This window comes from Equus przewalskii, chromosome 5 (genome assembly GCF_037783145.1).
Source record: "Equus przewalskii isolate Varuska chromosome 5, EquPr2, whole genome shotgun sequence".
NCBI classification, from domain to species: domain Eukaryota; kingdom Metazoa; phylum Chordata; class Mammalia; order Perissodactyla; family Equidae; genus Equus; species Equus przewalskii.
The window spans coordinates 76,121,580-76,140,480 of NC_091835.1; the positions used below are offsets into that span (position 1 = coordinate 76,121,580).

General features: G+C 42.6%; 1 protein-coding gene across 4 annotated transcripts in view; it reads left to right on the top strand.

Moving 5' to 3' along the window:
* The window catches only part of OS9 (OS9 endoplasmic reticulum lectin), a 30,229-nt gene extending 11,328 nt beyond the window's left edge, over positions 1–18,901 (top strand). Inside the window, exons 6-15 of one of the 4 annotated variants that reach the window (XM_008524276.2) lie at positions 13,459–13,669; positions 13,786–13,890; positions 14,100–14,200; positions 14,672–14,723; positions 15,437–15,525; positions 15,721–15,999; positions 16,280–16,469; positions 17,374–17,538; positions 17,686–17,798; positions 18,090–18,901. In XM_008524276.2, coding sequence (XP_008522498.1) covers positions 13,459–13,669; positions 13,786–13,890; positions 14,100–14,200; positions 14,672–14,723; positions 15,437–15,525; positions 15,721–15,999; positions 16,280–16,469; positions 17,374–17,538; positions 17,686–17,798; positions 18,090–18,215 — 1,431 coding nt within the window. In that variant the 3' untranslated portion in view covers positions 18,216–18,901. The remainder of the gene's footprint in view (positions 1–13,458; positions 13,670–13,785; positions 13,891–14,099; positions 14,201–14,671; positions 14,724–15,436; positions 15,526–15,720; positions 16,000–16,279; positions 16,470–17,373; positions 17,539–17,685; positions 17,799–18,089) is intronic. The other 3 variants (XM_008524277.2, XM_008524279.2, XM_008524278.2) reach the window with 3 other exon arrangements.

Here is an 18,901-nt window from a genome sequence, read left to right on the forward strand (position 1 = left end):
CTATGTGCATTTCTTCTTGGCTTCTCTTCTTTCAACAATCTGTCTATTCCTGTGCCAACACCACATTGTTTTAATTGCTATAGCTTTTTAGTAAGTCTTGGGATCTGATAGGATGCATTTTCCTTTGTTCTTCAAAACTGGGCTATCGGACAAATTCTGTGAAAAACTCTTTTGGAGATTTTAATCGGAATTACGTTGAATTTTAGATTAACTTGTAAAGAATTGATATTTTATGATATTGAGTCTTTATCCACTATGAATGTATTTACTTATGTTTACTTATTATCTTGTACTTTAGTAGGATTTTAGTTTTCTGACTGAAGCACTTGTACAGCTCACATGATATTAGTCCAGGACACTTTGTAGTTTTTGTTTGTGTCTTGTGTGAGTATGCAAACGTTTCAAGCATGAAGGTACCTTATAGTTTTTGATGCTATTGTAAATGGCATCTTTTAAAAGTTACATTTTCTGATTGATTGTTGCTAGCATATGGTCACCTTATTGATTTTGTATATTGATCTCGTATCCAGCAACTTTGCTGAACTCTCTCAATGTGTAATAGTTTGCAGATTCTCACAGATTTTCTATGTGAATAATCTTATCTGCAAAAGGGACAATTTTGGTTTCTTCACTGCTAATCCTTATACGTTTCATTTTTCTTATACCTCCAGTGCAATAGAAGTGGTGATGGTGGGCATCCTTGACTTGTTCCTGACTTTAGAGGGAGTGCTCCTGAAGTTACACTGTTAACATGATGGTTTCCTGTGGGCACTTTGTAGACACCTTTTATCAGGTGAATAAAGATCCATTCTGCTCCTAGTTTGCTGAATATTTTCATCACGGTTAGGCATGGAATTTTAACACATGCTTTTTCTGTGTTGATTGAGATGGTCGTATGGTTTTTCATCTTTGTTTTTTAATATAGTAAATTAAATTAATCCATTTTGTAAGGCTTTTTACCCTTGCATGTCTGGGATAATCCATGGTCATGAAGTATCCCTTTTTTTTTTTCCCTGCTTTTTCTCCCCAAATCCCCCCAGGACATAGTTGTATATTTTAGTTGTGGGTCCTTCTAGTTGTGGCACGTGGGACGCCACCTCAGCATGGCTTGATGAATGGTGCCGTGTCCTCGCCCAGGATCCGAACCAGCGAAGCCCTGGGCCGCCGCAGCAGAGCACGTGAAGTTAACCACTTGGCCCTGGGGACGGCCCCTGAAGTATTCTTAATATATTGATATATTCAGTCTCCTAATATTTTGATTTTTACAGCTATTTTCTTAAGTGTATTGGTCCATAACTTTCTTTTCTTGTTTTATCGCTATCTTGTTTTGGTATCAAGTTATATTAGCTTCATAAAACGCCTTGAGAAGCTTCTCTCTTTTTCTGTTCTCTGGAACTGTTTGCTAAGGTAGGAACTAATCTGTTCTTTAAAGGTTTGGAAGAACTCTGTAAAACTGCCTCATCCCCACAATACTATTACCATCCCCACTATTATAGTGTATTGTGGGGATGATTTTTACTACTGATTTAATTTATTTAACTATTATAAGATTTTTTTAGGCTTACTGTGTCATGAAGCATTAATAAATTATAATTTCATAGGCCATTATTTAGTCGTCTAAATTATTCAAATGTATTAGCATGAAATTATGGTGTTTTCTTACTTTTTCATAATCTCTTTTTGTAGATATATCCTCTTTCTAATTCCTAATACTGACTTTGACTTTTCTCTTTCTGCTGATCTGTCTTGCCAGAGATTTGTCTTTTTTGTTAGTTCAAGAGCCACCCTTTGACTTTGTTTATCCTCTCTATTGTCTGTTTACTCTTTCATTAACCTCTTGATTATCTTATCTTTATTATTTCCTTCCTTCTCCTTTCTTTGTATTTATTTTGTTCTCTTTCTAACTTCTTGGATTTTTTTTACACTTAAAAAATTCTATATTTAATTTTTTGAATAGGTATTACCTTCTCATAGCTGAAATATAAAAATTCTTAAAAAAGTATACAGAGAAAAGTCTTAACACAGCTTTCCCCTCATCAACATGTTCCCATCCCCATAAGTAAGGTAATCAATGTTAGGTTCTTTTTATACACTCACAGATCTTTTTTAATGCAGAGATTTTTTTAATGCAGATACAAGCATATATCTTTGAGCTCTTCTAAAATCAATATATAAAAAGCTTTCTCATTCTTTTTTATAGTTGCTGTTATTTTCTTATACACCTGTACCAAATAGTTCCCTCTTGATGGACATTTAGGTTGTTTTAACTCTTCTTTTAACACAAAAGTGCAGCATGAGTAATCTTGTACCTGCAGAGTATATATAGATTAAACTCCTGGAAGTCGACTTGTGTAGTTTTTATATGTCCTGCCAGATTACCCTGCTTAGGTAAATTACTCTCCTTCCAGCAATGTCTGAGCATGCCGCGTTCCCTACAGCTGTGCCAGCCTGGTGTATTTTTACATTTTTGGATTTTGGCCAATTATCAGATGGGCGTCAGGTAAAGAATGATTTCTCAATAGGCTTTTAACTTACATTTCTCTTAGGAAAAGATATGTAATCTTACTCATAATTAAGAGCCTTTTGTCTCCCTTTTCTCCTTTTCTCTTTTCTTTCAGTCATCCACATTCTTTGCTCATTTTCCTAATGGGTTGTTGATCTTTTTCTTTTCAATTTATAAGAGCTCTTCATATATTAGAGAGACTATCCCTCTGTCTGTGATAGGAGTTGTAACTATTCTTCTAACTTCCTGTGTGGGGTGCTTCCCTCACTGTCTCCTTCCTGATCCATGTCACCCCTGAGGACCATGTTGATTGCATCCCTCAAGTTTCCATGAGATGTTTCCATTTTCATTGTGATTTGGGCTTTGATTCAGAACTTACTTAGAATTACGCTTATTATATTTTTAAGCAAATGTGTTTTATTTTTATTGTTTTTATATGACTGCTATTGATTTCTGATTTTATGCCATTGTGTCAATGGTTCTTTTGGTGATTGTTGAGACTTTCTTTGTAGTGAACTTTAAAAAATGGTCTGTATCTGCTTGAAAACGTATGTTTTCTCTAATTATTCATTTCAAGACTCTAATCGTGTTGGTCAAATTTTCTACTAACTTTTTGTCCAGGTGGCCAACCAGTTATTGAAAGGGGTGTGTTAAACTTTTCACTGTGATGGTTGATTTGGCAAGTTTGTTAATTTTTCCTTCATATATTTTGAGGCTGTTAGGTACATATAAATTCAGAATTGTGATATCTTTATGGTAAATTATTCCTCTTATGCCTTAATATTGAGACCATTTCTTCCTAATCACACTTAAAAAATTTTTGTGACACACATCACAATACATGAAACTGTATAAAACATATGTGTATTGTGTAAGGACTAAAAAGGAAATACAGTCTAATGACCTCAGGTTCTGGATGGACACTGACAGTACCTTGAAAGCCCCTCCGTGCCCCTGTACACCACGTGCTTCTCTGTCCCTTCACCACAGAGGTGACTACTCTCCTGACTTTAGGAGGATAAGTCCTGAGCTTTTCTTTAGAGTTTTACCATCTGTGTATGCATCTCATTTAATTTAGCCTTTTTCTGAACTTGATACAAATGGCATCGTATTGGATGAAAGCATCCTGAGTATGTATACGGAAGTCTCCTGGGACTTGTTTCTCTTGGTCAGTGTTATGTTTGTGAGATTCATCCGTGTCGCTGGCTGTAGCTGCAGTGCTCTCACTTACCTGCTTCCATAGCTCGTTATTCTTTGTATAGTTCAGCATCCTCTATCCATCTAAATTACTTTTCAAGGACATTTGGATCGTTTCTATTTTTCTATTACCGAAAACCGCTGCTATGAACACCATTCTTGTATGTACCTCCTAATATGATGTGCAAGAATTTCTTTAGGGAGAATTCCACCCAGGAGTACCATTGCTGGGTCATAGCATATGAAGGCGAACCCATGTCCACTTTATTTGGCAATGCAGAATATTTCCCAAAGTTTTTGTTGCCATTTACATTCTTATTGTAATGTATGAGTTCCCAATATTTGATATTATCAATTTTTACTAGCTTATTGGGTGTGTAATGGTATCTCATTATGAATTTAATGTGCATTTCACTGATTCCTAATGATTGATCTTTTCAAGTATTCATGGATTAATATGAAATGGATTTAAACTAATGTACTTAATTGATATGCTAATATTAAGCCAAACTTTCATTTGAAAATGAAATGATTTATTGATTTTCTAATGTTAAGCCAAGTTTGCATTCCTGAGAGGAACCCAGTTTGGTCATATGTATTATCCTTGACTCTCCCTCTTTTATAGCTTGCTGGATTCAGTTTGCTACTTTTTTTTGTTAAGATTTTATTTTTTCCTTTTTCTCCCCAAAGCCCCCTGGTACATAGTTGTATATTCTTAGTTGTGGGTCCTTCTAGTTGTGGCATGTGGGACGCTGCCTCAGCGTGGTTTTGATGAGCAGTGCCATGTCCACGCCCAGGATTCGAACCGACGAAACACTGGGCCGCCTGCAGCGGACTGTGCGAACTTAACGACTCAGCCACGGGGCCAGCCCCTAGTTTGCTACTTTTTAAAAGGACTCTTTTTTTTCTTGCTTTTTCTCCCCCAATCCCCCCAGTACATAGTTGTACATTTTAGTTGTGGGTCCTTCTAGTTGTGGCATGTGGGACGCCTCCTCAGCATGGCCTGATGAGCAGCGCCATGTCCACGCCCAGGAACTGAACCAGTGAAACCCCGGGGCCGCCGAAGCGGAGCACGAGAACTTAACCACTCAGCCACGAGGCAGTCCCCTAAAAGGACTCTTGTATATGTCTCCTGAGAGATATTGACCTATAATTTTTCCTTCTGGTACTGTCCTTATCATGTTTTGGTAACAAGGTTATGCTAGCCCCCAAAAGTAAGTTCAAAAATGTTCTCACTTTTTCTGTACTCTGATGAATGTATAAAATTGCAGTTTTTTATTCCTTGAGTGTTTGCTAGAATTTACCTGTAAAATCGTCTTAGTCTGTTTTCTTTGTGGGAAGATTTTAAACTACTGATTCATTTTCTTTAGTAATTTTAGGAACATTCACAGTTTTCTGTTTCTAGTTGGGTCAGTTTTAGTAAGATATTTTTTTAAGAATTTGTCTAGGTCATGTGATTTTTCAGATCATAAAGTTGTTCATGATACCCTTCTATTATCTTTTTAATCTCTGTAGCATCTGTAATTAGGTTCCTGTTTTCATTCCTCATGGGTTATTTTTGCCTCACTCTTTTCTTGTTGGCCAATCTCAAGAGAGGTTGGTTGGTGTTATTAGTCTTTTCAAAGGACCCACTTTTGGCTCTGTTGAGCTTCTCTATTCTATTTGTTTTCTGTTTTATTAATTTGAACTCTAATCTTTATTTTCCTTCCTTCTCCTTTTTTTGGGTTTATTTTGCTGTTCTTTCTTCAACTTCTTGAAATGAATGCATGACTCATTCTTTTTTAGCTTTTCTTCTTTTATAATCCATCTCTTGTAAAGTTCTCTCCAAGTACTACTTTAGATATTTCTCACAAGTTTTTTATGGCTACTCTAAATTTTTTTATCTAATTTTAAATGGATAATACTTTCCCATGATTCAAAACCCAGAAAGTATAGAAAGGTGTACAATGAAAATTCTCCCTCCCACACTTATCTGCCATCTGCTCAGTGCCTGTGGTGCCGTCCCCTCCCCCATCCCGTAGGTAACCTTGCTCTGAGATTTTCGTGTGTCTTTCCAGCCTTTCTTTGTGCGTTTACAAGCAATTAGGACTGGAGATGCTTATTTCCTGTTCTCTTTTTTTACATACCATATACAGTATATTAGACATATGTTCTGCACCTCGTTTTTATAGTTTTCAACAGTAATTCTTAGAGATCTTTTGATGGCACTACATCTAGAGCTTTATTCTTTGCTTTTACATCTGCAGAATATTCCATCGTATGAATGTTCCGTCATTTTGTCACCATTACTGTACTGATTAAAATAGTTTTATCCCCGAATTTTTTGTTATTACAGAAGATTATCACATTATACATATGTACATGTGTAAATCTATCTTAAAAGTATAATTCCTGGACTCAAGTTCTGTATATTGAAGGACCATCTTTTTAAAAGTTTTATTATGGAAAATTTAAAACCTATGATATCAGAGATAATTGTCCTATAACGCCTTTTGTTTCATCTGTCTTCAACAGATGTGGCCAGTCCCATGTCATCTGTCCCCTGCCCACCTTCTTGCACTGCACCCTCCACTCCCAGATTACTTGGAAGCAAATTACAGACATCATATCATTTCGTCCATAAATATTTCTATATTTATTTATCCCTAAAACATTAGAGCTCTTTTTAAAACATAACCACAATAGCATGTCACACTAAAAAATTAACAGTAATTCCTAATATCATCAAATATTCAATATTTTCAAGTTGCCCTGATTGTCTTTTATATCTCATAATTATACAGGTTGTTTTATGGTTGTGCCATTTAATTTGAGTCCTTTTCAATTTGTTGAGACTTGTTTATGGCCCAGCATATGTCGGTTTCTGTGAATGTTTCTTTGTGCTTGAAAATAACGTACACTCTATGGTTAGGGACAGTGGTTCTGTATGTCTTTTAGGTCGTGATTGTTAATTGTGCTGCTTAAATTTTTTGTGTCCTTACTGATTTGTCTCCTGCTATAATTATGGATTTGTCTCTTATTCCTTATTATTCTTTCAATTTATTCATTATTATTCTCTCAGTTGTTGCTTTATATATCTTGGGGCTATGTATTAATTTATTCAACAAATGTTTAATAAGTGCGTCTATGTGCCAGGCACTGTCCTAGTTGCTGGGAATATTTCAGTGAACAAAACAGACAAAAATTCCTACTCCACTTGGGAGAGACAGACAATAAGGAAGATAAAGAATGACATACAATTTAAATCGTTATCTTCCTCATCAATTGAACGTTTTAACATTATGAATTGACCTTTATCTTAGTAGTTTTTTTACTTAAAGTTTCATTGAGTTGTTTACTGTATTTTGCCATTCTTTTGCTTTTATCCTTTCTATATTCTTATGTTTTAAGTGTGTTCTTCAAACAGCATATAGTTATATTTTTAAAAATTTTAACCTTTTATTCTATACGTACATGTTTGGATTTTACGTACATGTTTGGATTTATGTCTAACATTTTATTTTATGCTTTCTTGTGTTCCACCTGTTCTGTTTCCTTTCTCTCCTTTCTTGCTTTTATTTTGTTCCATTTTGCATTAATCACACCACCTTTTCTCTTATCTGAGTAGGAAGTTAGGCATTCTGTTTCTTTCTTTTACTTGTTTAAAATAACAGCTTTATCAAGATATAATTCACATGCCATGCAATTCAGGGTGCAATTCAGTGGTTTTGGTATATTCACAGAGTTGTGCAGCCATCACCACGATTAATTTTAGGACCCTGTCATCACCGTAGAAGTCCCTGCCCTTTAGCAGTTACTCCATCCCACCCCCCGCGACCCCGCCCTCCACTCTAGACAACCTCTCATCTTTCTGTCCCTATAGAGCTGCCTATTCTAGACATTTCCTGTAAATGGAATCATACAGTGTATGACCTTTTGTGTCTGGCTTCCTTCACTTACCGTGTTTTCAAGGATCATCCGTGTGTAGCATGTACCACTACTTCGTTACATTTTATTGCCAAACAGTATTCCACGTTCCACTCATCTGTTCATCAGTTGGTGAACATTTGCGTTGGTTGCAGTTTTTGGCTGTTAGGAACAATGCTGCTTTTAACATTTGTGAACAAGTTTTTGTGTGGACATGTCTTCATTTCTCTTGATATGTACCAAGGAGTAGAATTGCTGGATCATATGGTAATTCCATGTTTAACCTTTTGAGGAACTGCCAGACTTTTACCAACGGAGTAGCACCACCTTACACTCCTCCCAGTAGTATATGAAAATTTCAATTTCTCCACATCCTCATCAATGCTTGTTTTTATCTTTTTGACTATAGCCTTCCTGGTAAATGTGAAGTGGCATCTAGTTGTGGTTTTGATTTGCATTTCCCTCAAGATTAATGATGTGGAGCATCTTTTCATGTGCCTATTAGCAATTTGTCTATCTTCTTTGGAGAAATGAGTATTCAGATCTTTTGCCCATTTAAAAATTGTGTTATTTGTCTTTTTATTATTATTATTATTTTTTTTAAGATTTTATTTTTTCCTTTTTCTCTCCAAAGCCCCTCGGTACATAGTTGTATATTCTTCGTTGTGGGTCCTTCTAGTTGTGGCATGTGGGACGCTGCCTCAGCATGGTCTGATGAGCAGTGCCATGTCTGCGCCCAGGATTCAAACCAACGAAACACTGGGCCGCCGGCAGCGGAGTGCGCGAACTTAACCACTCGGCCACAGGGCCAGCCCCCTCTTTTTATTATTGAGTTGTAAAATTTCTTTATGTATTCTGGACATAAGTCCCTTATCAGATATATGATTTGCAAATATCTTCTCTCATTCTATGGGTTGTCGTTTCACATTCTTGATGGTATCCTTTGCAGCACAAAAGCTTTCAATTTTGACGAATTCCAATTTATTTTTTTTCTTTTGTTACTCGTGCTTTTGATGTCATATCTAATACACTGTTGCCTCATCTAAGGCCATGAAGACTTACCCCTATGTTTTCTTCTAAGAGTTTTATAGTTTTACGTTTAGGTCTTTGATCCATTTGGAGTTAATTTTTGTATATGGTAGGAGGTAGGAGTCTAGCTTCATTCTTTTGCATGTAGATATCCACTTGACCCAGCATCATTTGTTGAAAAGACTATTCCCATTGAATTATCTTGATAACCTTGTTGAAAATCAAGTGACGATAAAAATGAAGATTAATTTCTGGGCTCTCAGTACTATTTCATTGGTCTATATATCTATCCTTATGTCGGTATCAAACTGTCTTGATTATTGTAGCTTTGGTAGCAAGTTTTGAAATCTGAAAGTGTAAATCCTCCAATTTTGTTCTTTTTCTTTTTTTTTTTTGAGGAATATTAGCCCTGAGCTAACATCTGCTGCCAATCCTCCTCTTTTTGCTGAGGAAGACTGGCCTTGAGCTAACAACAGTGCCCATCTTCCTCCACTTTATATGTGGGACACCTACCACAGCATGGCTTGCCGAGTGGTGCCATGTCCGCACCCGGGATCTGAACCGGCGAACCCCAGGCCGCCGAAGCAGAACATGCGCACTTAACCACTGCGCCATTGGGCTGGCCCCTGTTATTCTTTTTCAGTGTTGTTTGTCTATTTGGAGTCCCTTAAATTTTCATATGAATTTTAGGATCAGTTTGTTAATTTCTGCAAAGAAGGCAGCTGGAATTCTGATGGGGATTGCATTGAATCTAAAGATCAATTTGGGGAGTATTGCTATCTTAACAATATTAAGTCCTGTAATCTATGAACTTGGATGTCTTTCCTTTTATTTAAGTCTTTAATTTCTTTCAGCACTGTTTTGTAGTTTCCAGAGTATGTTTTATACTTATTTTGCTACATTTATTCCCAATTATTTTATTCTTTTTGATGCTATTGCAAATTGAATTATTTTCTTAATTTTATTTTTGGATTGCTCATTGCAAGTGGACAGAAATACAGTTGATTCTTGTATCCTGCAATCTTATTGAACTCATTATTAGTTCTAATAGTTTTTTTTTTTAGTGGATTCCTCAGGATTTTCTATATATAAGATCAGGTCATCTTGTAAATAAAGATAGTTTTACTTTTTCTAATCTAGATGCCTTTTATTTCATTTTCTTGCCTAATTACCCTTGTCAGAACCTCCAGTAATATGTTGAAAAGAAGTGGCATGAGCAGACCTCCTTGTCTTTTTTCTGATCTTAGGGGGAAACCATTAAATTTTTCACCATTAGGTATAATGTTAACTGTGGATTTTTCATAAATGCCTTTTATTAGGTTGATGAAGTTCCCCTCTATTTTGATCATGAAGAGATGCTGAATTTTGTCAAATGCTTTTTCTGCATCCATTGACATGATCATTTGTCTTTTGTCCTTTGTTCTATTGATAGGATGTATTAGCTATATGAATTGATTTTTTTATGTTAACCCAACCTTCTACTCTGGAATAAATCCCACTTGGTCATGGTGTGTAATCCTTTTTATATGTTGCTGAATTCACTTAACTAGCAGTATTTGGGGATTTGGGGCTCCATATTCATGACAGATTTTGGCTTGTGGTTTCCTTTTCTTGTGATATCTTTGTCTGGATTTGGTATAAGGGTAATACTGGCCTCATAAAATTAGTTGAAAGTGTTCCTTCCTCTTCTATTTTTTGGAAGAGTTTGAGAAGGATTGGTATTTATTATTTTTTAAATGTTTGGTAGAATTCACCAGTAGAACTGTCTGGCCCAGGCTTTTCTATGTAGGTAGTTTTTTTTATTATAATTCAATCACTTTCCCTGTTATAAGTCTATTCAGATTGTCTATTTCTTCTTGAGTCACTTTTGGTAGTTTGTGTCTTTCTAGTAATTTGTCCATTTCATCTAAGTTATCTGATTTGTTGGAATTTAGGTGTTCATAATATTCCTTTATGATCCTTTCTATTTCTGTAAGGTTGGTAGTAATGTCCCCTCTTTCATTCCCAATTGTACTAATTTGAGTCTTCTCTTTTTCTCTTTGTCAGTCAGCTAAAGTTTTGCCATGTTTATTGATCTTTTAAAAAATCAACTTTTAGTTTCATTGGTTTTCTCTATTGCTTTTCTATTCTCTATATGATTGATTTCTGTTCTAATCTATATTATTTACTTCCCTCTGCTTGCTTTGGGTTTAGTTTGCTTTTATTTTTCTAGTTTCTTAAAGGGGAAGGTTAGGTTATTGATTTGAGATCTTTCTTCTTTTTTAATATTGTCTTTCACAGGTAAAAATTTTCCTCTAAGCACTATTTTAGCTGCATCCCATAAGTTTTGATATGTTGTGTCTTTATTGTCATTCATTTCAAAGTATTTTCTAATTTTCTTGTGATTTCTTCTTTGGTTACTTAGGAATGTTTTGTTTAATTTCCACATATTTGTGAATTTCCCAAATGTTTTTATATTATTGAACCCTAATATCATTCAATTATGGTCAGAGAACATACTTTGTATGATTTAAATTGTTAGTTCTTTGAACACATTTGTAATGATTAAAGTGTTTTTCTATGAAATCTGACATCTGTGCCCTCTTACAGGCATTTTCTGTTGCCTGCTTTTTTTCCTGTGTATGGATCACACTTAACTGTTTCTTTGCATATCTCATGATATTTTTTTTTAAACTGGACATTTTAGGTAATATATGGTAGCAATTCTGGATACTAACTCCTGCTCTCCACCACAAAGCTTGTTTTTGTTGTTTCCTTGTTTATCTCTTGAGTGACTTGTCTGGCCTATTTTAGTGAAGTCTATTTCCCCTGCATTGTGAAGCCTCAGATGTCACTCCTCTGAGGATGCTGTCTTGGGCATGCACACACTCACCCTCCATGGCAGTGTTTTCAGCAGGGCTCTCTTGGACTGTCTCTTTTCCTGATCTGTTAAGCTATTTGCCTCTGCTGGTATCACACCCAGCTGTTAGGCTCAACTAATTGCCAGCTGATTGCTCTATGGTTTTTGACATGTGGGGCATAAGTTGCTCCATAGTTAAATCTAATTAAATTTGGGCCCCTTTATAGGTTTTTTTTTTTTCCTTTTCTGCTTTTTCTCCCCAAATCCCCCCAGTACATAGTTGTATATCTTAGTTGTGGGTCCTTCTAGTTGTGGCATGTGGGACACCACCTCAACATGGCCCGACAAGCGGTGCAGTGTCCGTGCCCAGGATCCGAACCAGCAAAACCCCGGGCTGCTGAAGCGGAGCGCACAAACTTAACCACTCGGCCACAGGGCCGGCCCCATCTTCTTTTTTTTTTTTCTTTAGGGGTTGTTTTTGATGCAAATATTTTAAGTTTGTTCTGCCCTCAGGAGAGCTCTTAAATGCTGTCTCTTTCCTTGGTTCTTTCTGTTAAACTGGCTGGCCTGTGGTTTAGGTTGTTCCTCTAATGGAGCTACCAGCCTCTTTTCTAGCTTAATCTCCATTTTTTTGAGAGTTCTCTTAGGCTTGAACTTCCCATACTCTGTTTCACATAAAGTCTGTTCTTTTGGAGCGAGCTTTGGAGCTCTCCGTTCTTATGGACTGCCTCTCCCCCTGGGCAGAATCCCTAAGCCCCTGCTCTGGAGCTGGTGTCAGGGACAGTGACCTGGGTCTCTCAGAGTGACACTCTTGTTTAAGGAGCAGGGAGCTGGGCAGGGCTGATAGGCTCTGGTCCTCTCAGTTTGCATCTCTGTTCTGAAGCCCCCACCCTGTTAGTAATGTGGGGTGAGGGCGATCAGGGCTCCAATATTCTTATCCTGCTGTACCTGAGGTATAGCCTCTGCCCTGTGAGAGGGGCTGGGTGGAGGAAGGGAGTCCTCAGTCTCCTGACCACATTCACTAGGAATTTAGTCTCTGCAGCTTGGAACTGGGGAGGGCTGAGAAATATTGGTGGCCTGCCCCTCCTGGCGAAATACCGTGTATCTTGACTGGATGCTGAAGGCATAGGAAACCCCACTTTTTCTTTAGCCACGCTCACTTGGAGTGGAGCATCTGTCTAAGTGAGCTGTGGGGTGGTAGTTGGGGGCATAAACTTTCACTGTTCAAGATTTAGTAGATTTTCTTGAATAGATGTTTCTTAATTTGCTGTATGTCCTTAGGAAAATTTCCAGAAATTTTAAATGTTTGTGTTTTAAAAAAACTTTCCCTATGGAATTTCACAGGGAGCAGGTCTGCAGAACTCCTCATGCCGCCATTCCAGAAGTGGGACCTCTCTCTCTTTTACTTTTAATAATTACTTTAGAAATTGCAGGGGTGCATACTTAATTTATCAAAGGCTAACATTAATTGATGTCTTCACTCTCTCTCTGAATAATACAAGGACCTTAGATCTACTTGAAATTTTTTTATTGTATGCACACACACAAAGAAAAAAATATATATATTTCAAGTAAGATAAGTGTGTGTATATATATATATATATATATATATCTCAAATATGTCTTAGTCTATACCTCCTGTATTTATGTAAAGCAAGAATGTGAAACAGAAATCGACTGGTTACCTACAGTTAAGCTGCCTGGGCTCAATTCCTGTTTTTACCACTTACCAGCTGGTTACCCTGAACGAGTCCCTTAATTGCATCAAACCTGAGTTTCTGGAGCCACAGAGTTGAGATACTAATACCTCCTTCACTGGCTGTTCGTGATAATTAAATGAGCTACTGTATGTCAAGTGCCATATGCACAATGTATGCACAGTGTCTGACACACAATGAGTGCTTAGCAGAAGGCAGCTGCTCCCAAGAACTAAAGGTAATCATTGGTGGTAATTACCATTTATTTGTCCTCTCTGTCCTGGCAGTTCCTCTGTGACGAGGGTGCTGGTATTTCTGGGGACTACATTGATCGTGTGGATGAGCCCTTGTCCTGCTCTTATGTGCTGACCATTCGGACTTCTCGGCTCTGCCCGCACCCTCTCCTGCGGCCCCCACCCAGCGCTGCTCCCCAGGCCATTCTCTGTCACCCAGCCCTGCAGCCTGAGGAGTACATGGCCTACATTCAGAGGCAAGCTGGTGAGTAATTAAAAGAGCAAGGGGAGGAAGGAGAGACGTGGGGAGGGACAGCAGAAGGCAGAGCGTGAAGAGCCCGGAGGGATGTGCCCCTCTCCTGCCTGCACACTGTTTTTCAGTAGACTCAAAGCAGTATGGAGAGAAAATCATGGAGGAGCTGCCAGACCCGGACCCACAAATGTGGAGGGAGACCAAGCCAGGGATGGTGCCCCCAAAGAGAGCAGGTAGGAGCTTGTTTCACCTGTTCCATGAAACTTGTCTCCATTTCTTCCCTTCCCCAGCCTGTTGTCCTGTACCAACTGTCGGGTGTGGTGTGAAAAAGTACTATGGGCCCAAACCCCTTAGTAAGAGAGGAGGCGCAGGTACCCCATTCTGTTGGCTCCCTTCTGTTTCTCCCCTCCTTTCAGATTCCTCCCTGTTCTCTGTATCCCAGGTGCAGGCCCAACCAAGGATGACAGTAAGGAATCAGATTTCTGGAAGATCCTTCACGAGCCAGAGGACCAGGCCCCGGGAGGGGAGGAGGCACAGGCTGAGGTGAGAGCCAGCTTCCTAGCCGTTTCTCTGATGAGGCTGAACCTGGGCTTTGGGATAGAGGGCCACTCGAGCTGAGGTCATTGTGAGAGGACCTACATCTATCTAGGGCTGCAAGGAGACACCCAGAACCATTGCCTTAAGAGTATGGGAGGGGAGCCGGCCCTGTGGCCAAATGGTTAAGTTTGTGCACTCTGCTTTGGCAGCCTAGGGTTTCGCTGGTTCAGATCCTGGGCACGGACATGGCACCACTCATTAAGCCATGCTGAGGCGGCATCCCACATACCACAACTAGAAGGACCCACAACTAGAATATACAACTATGCACTGGGGGGCTTTGGGGAGAAGAAGAAGAAGGAAAAAAAAAGAAGATTGGCAACAGATGTTAGCTCAGGTGCCAATCTTTAAAAAAACAAGCATATGGGAGGCATAAACAAGCTTGCATCCTTGCCTCTGCCCTTTTCTCCTCCTCAGGAGCAGGAACCAAGCCTTGAGGCAGCAGACCCAGCTCCAGGCTCTCCTGATGGTGAGTGAACTCCCCACGGCTCCTTTACTGATGGCATGTATTTTCAGGTTGGCACGGTGGGGGATGGGGGGCTGGGGTTGACCTGAACACTGGGAGGGAGGGAGGTTGGGCAGCCAGTCCAGCAGTGAACTCACTTCTACAGGAATTGGTACTCTTTGTAGACAACAGTTCTATTTTGGGGTGGCAGCAGAACACAGTGGTTCCACCACTTGCTGACTCGGTCATCTTGGACGATTTCACTTGCCCTCAGTTTCCTCGCCTGTAACATGTGGGTAATGACCCCTACCTTGGAGGGCTGTTGTGAGATTAAGTGAGAAGGAATCTGGAGTTCACAGCAGAATGCCTGGAACTGAGTAGAGATCACAAGTGGTTTCTATTTGTGGAAGCGGGAGGACAGGATCCAGGGAAGAGGGGCCCTTGGCCCCAGAATCTCCTCTGTGGTCCTGAAAATGGGAGTGATCGCCAGAAGGGCTCGGCAGCGCCTGAAAGAGCAGGGCACGCAGCAGTGCGTTAGCATCCTCCTCTCTCTCACCTGGGAGTGCGCCTTAGCACAGTGCTCCCTGGGGGGGCACGTTGGCCCCAATTGTTCTTGCCAGACAGGTAGCTCCCGGGGGCAGGGACCATGTCCTTCCCTGGTCTCCTCGACCTCTCTCCTTAGGAAGTCAAAGTAGAATTTAGGAGACAATGGCTCCATTCCTATTCTTTCACCTCAGATTTTCAGAACAATGTGCAGGTCAAAGTCATTCGGAGTCCTGCGGACCTGATTCGACTGATAGAGGAGCTGAAAGGTGGAACAAAAAAGGTAGGGGCCCTACTCCAGGGAGGCTGGAACCGCCATGTGGAGAGCCACCCTGAGCCGGGCCCAGCAGAGCCGGTGCCCCTCCTTTACTTCTCCTGAGTCTCTCCCACATCCAGCCGCTGTTTGTCTGCCCCCAGCCACGTGTCTCTGCTGACACCCCCACTATCTACCTCTTTCTCTTGGCCCCCATCCACCCAGGGGAAGCCAAACGCAGGCCAGGAGCAGCCTGCAGATGATGCTGCAGAAGTCCCTCAGAGGGAACCGGAGGTGAAGGAAAAGGGTGACAGAGAACATCAGAATGAGGTGGAAGAAGAGGAAGAGGATGACGAGGATGAAGACGAAGATGAGGATGAACGGCAGTTACTGGGAGAATTTGAGAAGGAACTGGAAGGGATCCTGCTCCCGTCAGACCGAGAGCGGCTCCGTTCCGAGGTGAAGGCTGGCATGGAGCGGGAGCTGGAGAACATCATCCAGGAGGTGAGCACAGCTCTCAGCCCTCAGGCTTCTGCAGCGGCCTGCTCCTGCGGGGCAAGACAGGCTGAGGGGCTGCGAGAGGGCAAAGGGCAACACCTAGCACAGCGGGGGCACAGGATGGAGCACTCTGAAGTGGCAGCTGTTGACTGAGTTAAAAGGGGGGACGGTGGGGAAGGGGGATCAGAGGGAGGGGTGACACTTAGATACAACTCTCCTGTAAGCGTGGACCACTGGCCTTCCCTTCCCAGACCCCTGACTGTCCACCCCCCCTTGGGCATTCCAGACGGAGAAGGAGCTGGACCCAGACGGGCTGAAGAAGGAGTCAGAGCGTGATCGGGCCATGCTGGCCCTGACGTCCACTCTCAACAAACTCATCAAAAGACTGGAGGAAAAACAGAGCCCGGAGCTGGTGAAGAGGCACAGGAAAAGGAGGGTTGTCCCCAAAAAGCCTCCCCCCACACCCCAACCAGCAGGTGAGAGTGTCAGACGGGAGGGAGTGGCCCAGGCCTTTGTCTCCAGCCCTCAGCTGGCGGATCCTGTTCTTTCCCTTCCGAGAGCGCTCACTCTCTTCCTTCCTTCCGGAACACTGTTCTCTCTCCTGCCTTCTTCCCGCTGCCTCCATCCCTTTGCCTGGTTACCTCCTATTCATCCTTTTGGGAAGCAGCTTTTAAAGGATGTCTGTCTTGCTCCTGGATGCCCGGCACATAGTGGGTGGTCAGTAGATAGTAACTGAGTGACTGTGAGCCTGTGTGCTGAAGACCACGTGTCTGTGGAGGATGCAGCCCGTCAACAGTTAGGACTCGCACCGGGCGAGGACCCGGCTGGCCACGTGTGCATAGGCAGCCCAGCGGCTCCTAAGCCAATTGCGGGGACAGATGAAGTTATCCCTTCTTCTTGCACCTCCCCGTGTCCCCGTTCCACAGGGTCCTGTGGGAGTGGAGATCAGACATTCCAAATGGAATGTGCCAATTTCAAACCTTCTATCCCACTATCTCGATACACATTGAAATGTCTCTCGAGTACCAACCTGTGGAGTGCCAAACCACAGTTTTCCAACCTGCTTCTTAAAATGAACTTCTCTGTAGGCCCAGGTGGCCTGATCTTTGCTTCAGAGAACACAGTCATTTTCCTGTAGGTGCTGGGCAGAATTGTTGGGTCGATAGGGAACAAGGGAGGCTGCAGTTGGTGGAGGGAGCTTTACAGGCTGGAATTGGGAGGGGGCGCTAATTTATTTTGAGCCCTGGTTCAGATACGAGTTTGAGGTGGAATAACTGCCCGTTATTCCAGTTGATGGCTTAGGGAGAGGTGACCATCTCAGCCCCTAACCCTGGAGTCACGGCTCCACTTTGTGTCTCCCTGTGTGTCTCCCCCTCTAAGAGGAGGATCCTGAGCACAGAGTCCGGGTCCGGGTCACCAAGCTCCGTCACGGAGGCCCCAATCAGGATCTGACTGTCCTCGAGATGAAACGGGAAAACCCGCAGCTGAAACAAATCGAGGGGCTGGTGAAAGAGCTGCTGGAGAGGGAGGGACTCACGGCGGAAGGTGGGCCCTGGAGGGCGGGGCTGGCTTAAGAGCTGTTGGAAGGGCTTACTTCCTGAAGTGGAGGGGCTGGGGACCTGGGGGGCAGAGGACCTGCACTGAGGCGCTCACCCTGCCTTTCCTCTCACTGCCCATCCCACTCCTTTCCAGGGAAAATTGAGATCAAAATTGTCCGACCAGGGAATGAAGGGTCTGAGGACGATGCACGCTGGCTGACTGATGAGGACACGAAAAACCTCAAGGAGATTTTCTTCAATATCTTGGTGAGAGGTGCCCTACCCCCAAATCCTCCACCTCCAGCCCCCCACTCCCACTGCAACACACTGTGCTGTTGAGAGGGGGGTTTAGAGTCACCCAGGCACGTGCCAGCCTGGCCACTTTCGGAGCTTCAGTTTCCTCATCTGTGAGATGAGGCTGGTGGTCCTGGCCGCCGGGTGACCGGCACCAGCAGGAGCCCGGGAAGAAGCGTGAAGTGTGTGTTGTGCTGGGCCTGCCCTCCCCACGGCAGTGCTGGATCTTCGCGCGCTCACCCCGCCCACTCTCTCCACCCCCAGGTGCAGGGAGCGGAAGAGGCGCAGAAGGAGCGGCAGCGGCAGAAAGAGCTGGAGAGCAATTACCGCCGGGTGTGGGGCTCTCCGGGTGGGGAGGGCACCGGGGACCTGGACGAGTTTGACTTCTGAGACCACCACACCATCCGCTGGCCAAGGAGTCCAGAGTCTTCCTTGACTGGCCCTGCCTCCTCCCTACCCCGCCACCCCAGCCCCGGCTTGAAGGCAAAACAGCAGAGTAGAGCCAGCTGTGGACTTTGGGGCCCCACCTCAGGGTGTGAGGGGCCTGGGGTGGGGGCCCCACCTCGGGGTGTGAGGGGCTGGGGTGCGTGCTGCCCTCGTGCCCCCTCCCCTCCCTCCATCTGTCACAACCCCCCCCCTCCCCCCCCCCCTTTTGCTGTCCGGGCTTCTCCCCCACCTCTCTCTCCTTTCCTCCCTGGCTTCCCTTGTTACCGGCCCCTAACTTGCTGGTTCCTCTCCCCTCCCCCCCCCTGGAGAGTTGGTGATATCTTTTGACTGGAGGAAAGCAGAGAGAGCAAGGAGAGGGGCAGGCCAGCAGGCCCCCACACCTGCCCTACTGCTGCCCCTAGTCACCTTACCCCTCCCTGGGTCTGGCCTGGGGTTCCCTGCTCCTCTCCCTTCCCACACTGTTCTCTGCAGTCTGCCTCCGAGTGGAGGCACCTTCCCCTCTGTTGCTGAGGAAGTGGGAGAAAGTTGCCCACCACCTCTGACACAATCCCAGTGGCCAGGGTGGCCTGCAGACCCACCCACCAGGTTTTTGAACAATCAGGTTTCTAAATAAAGAACTGGACCATCAA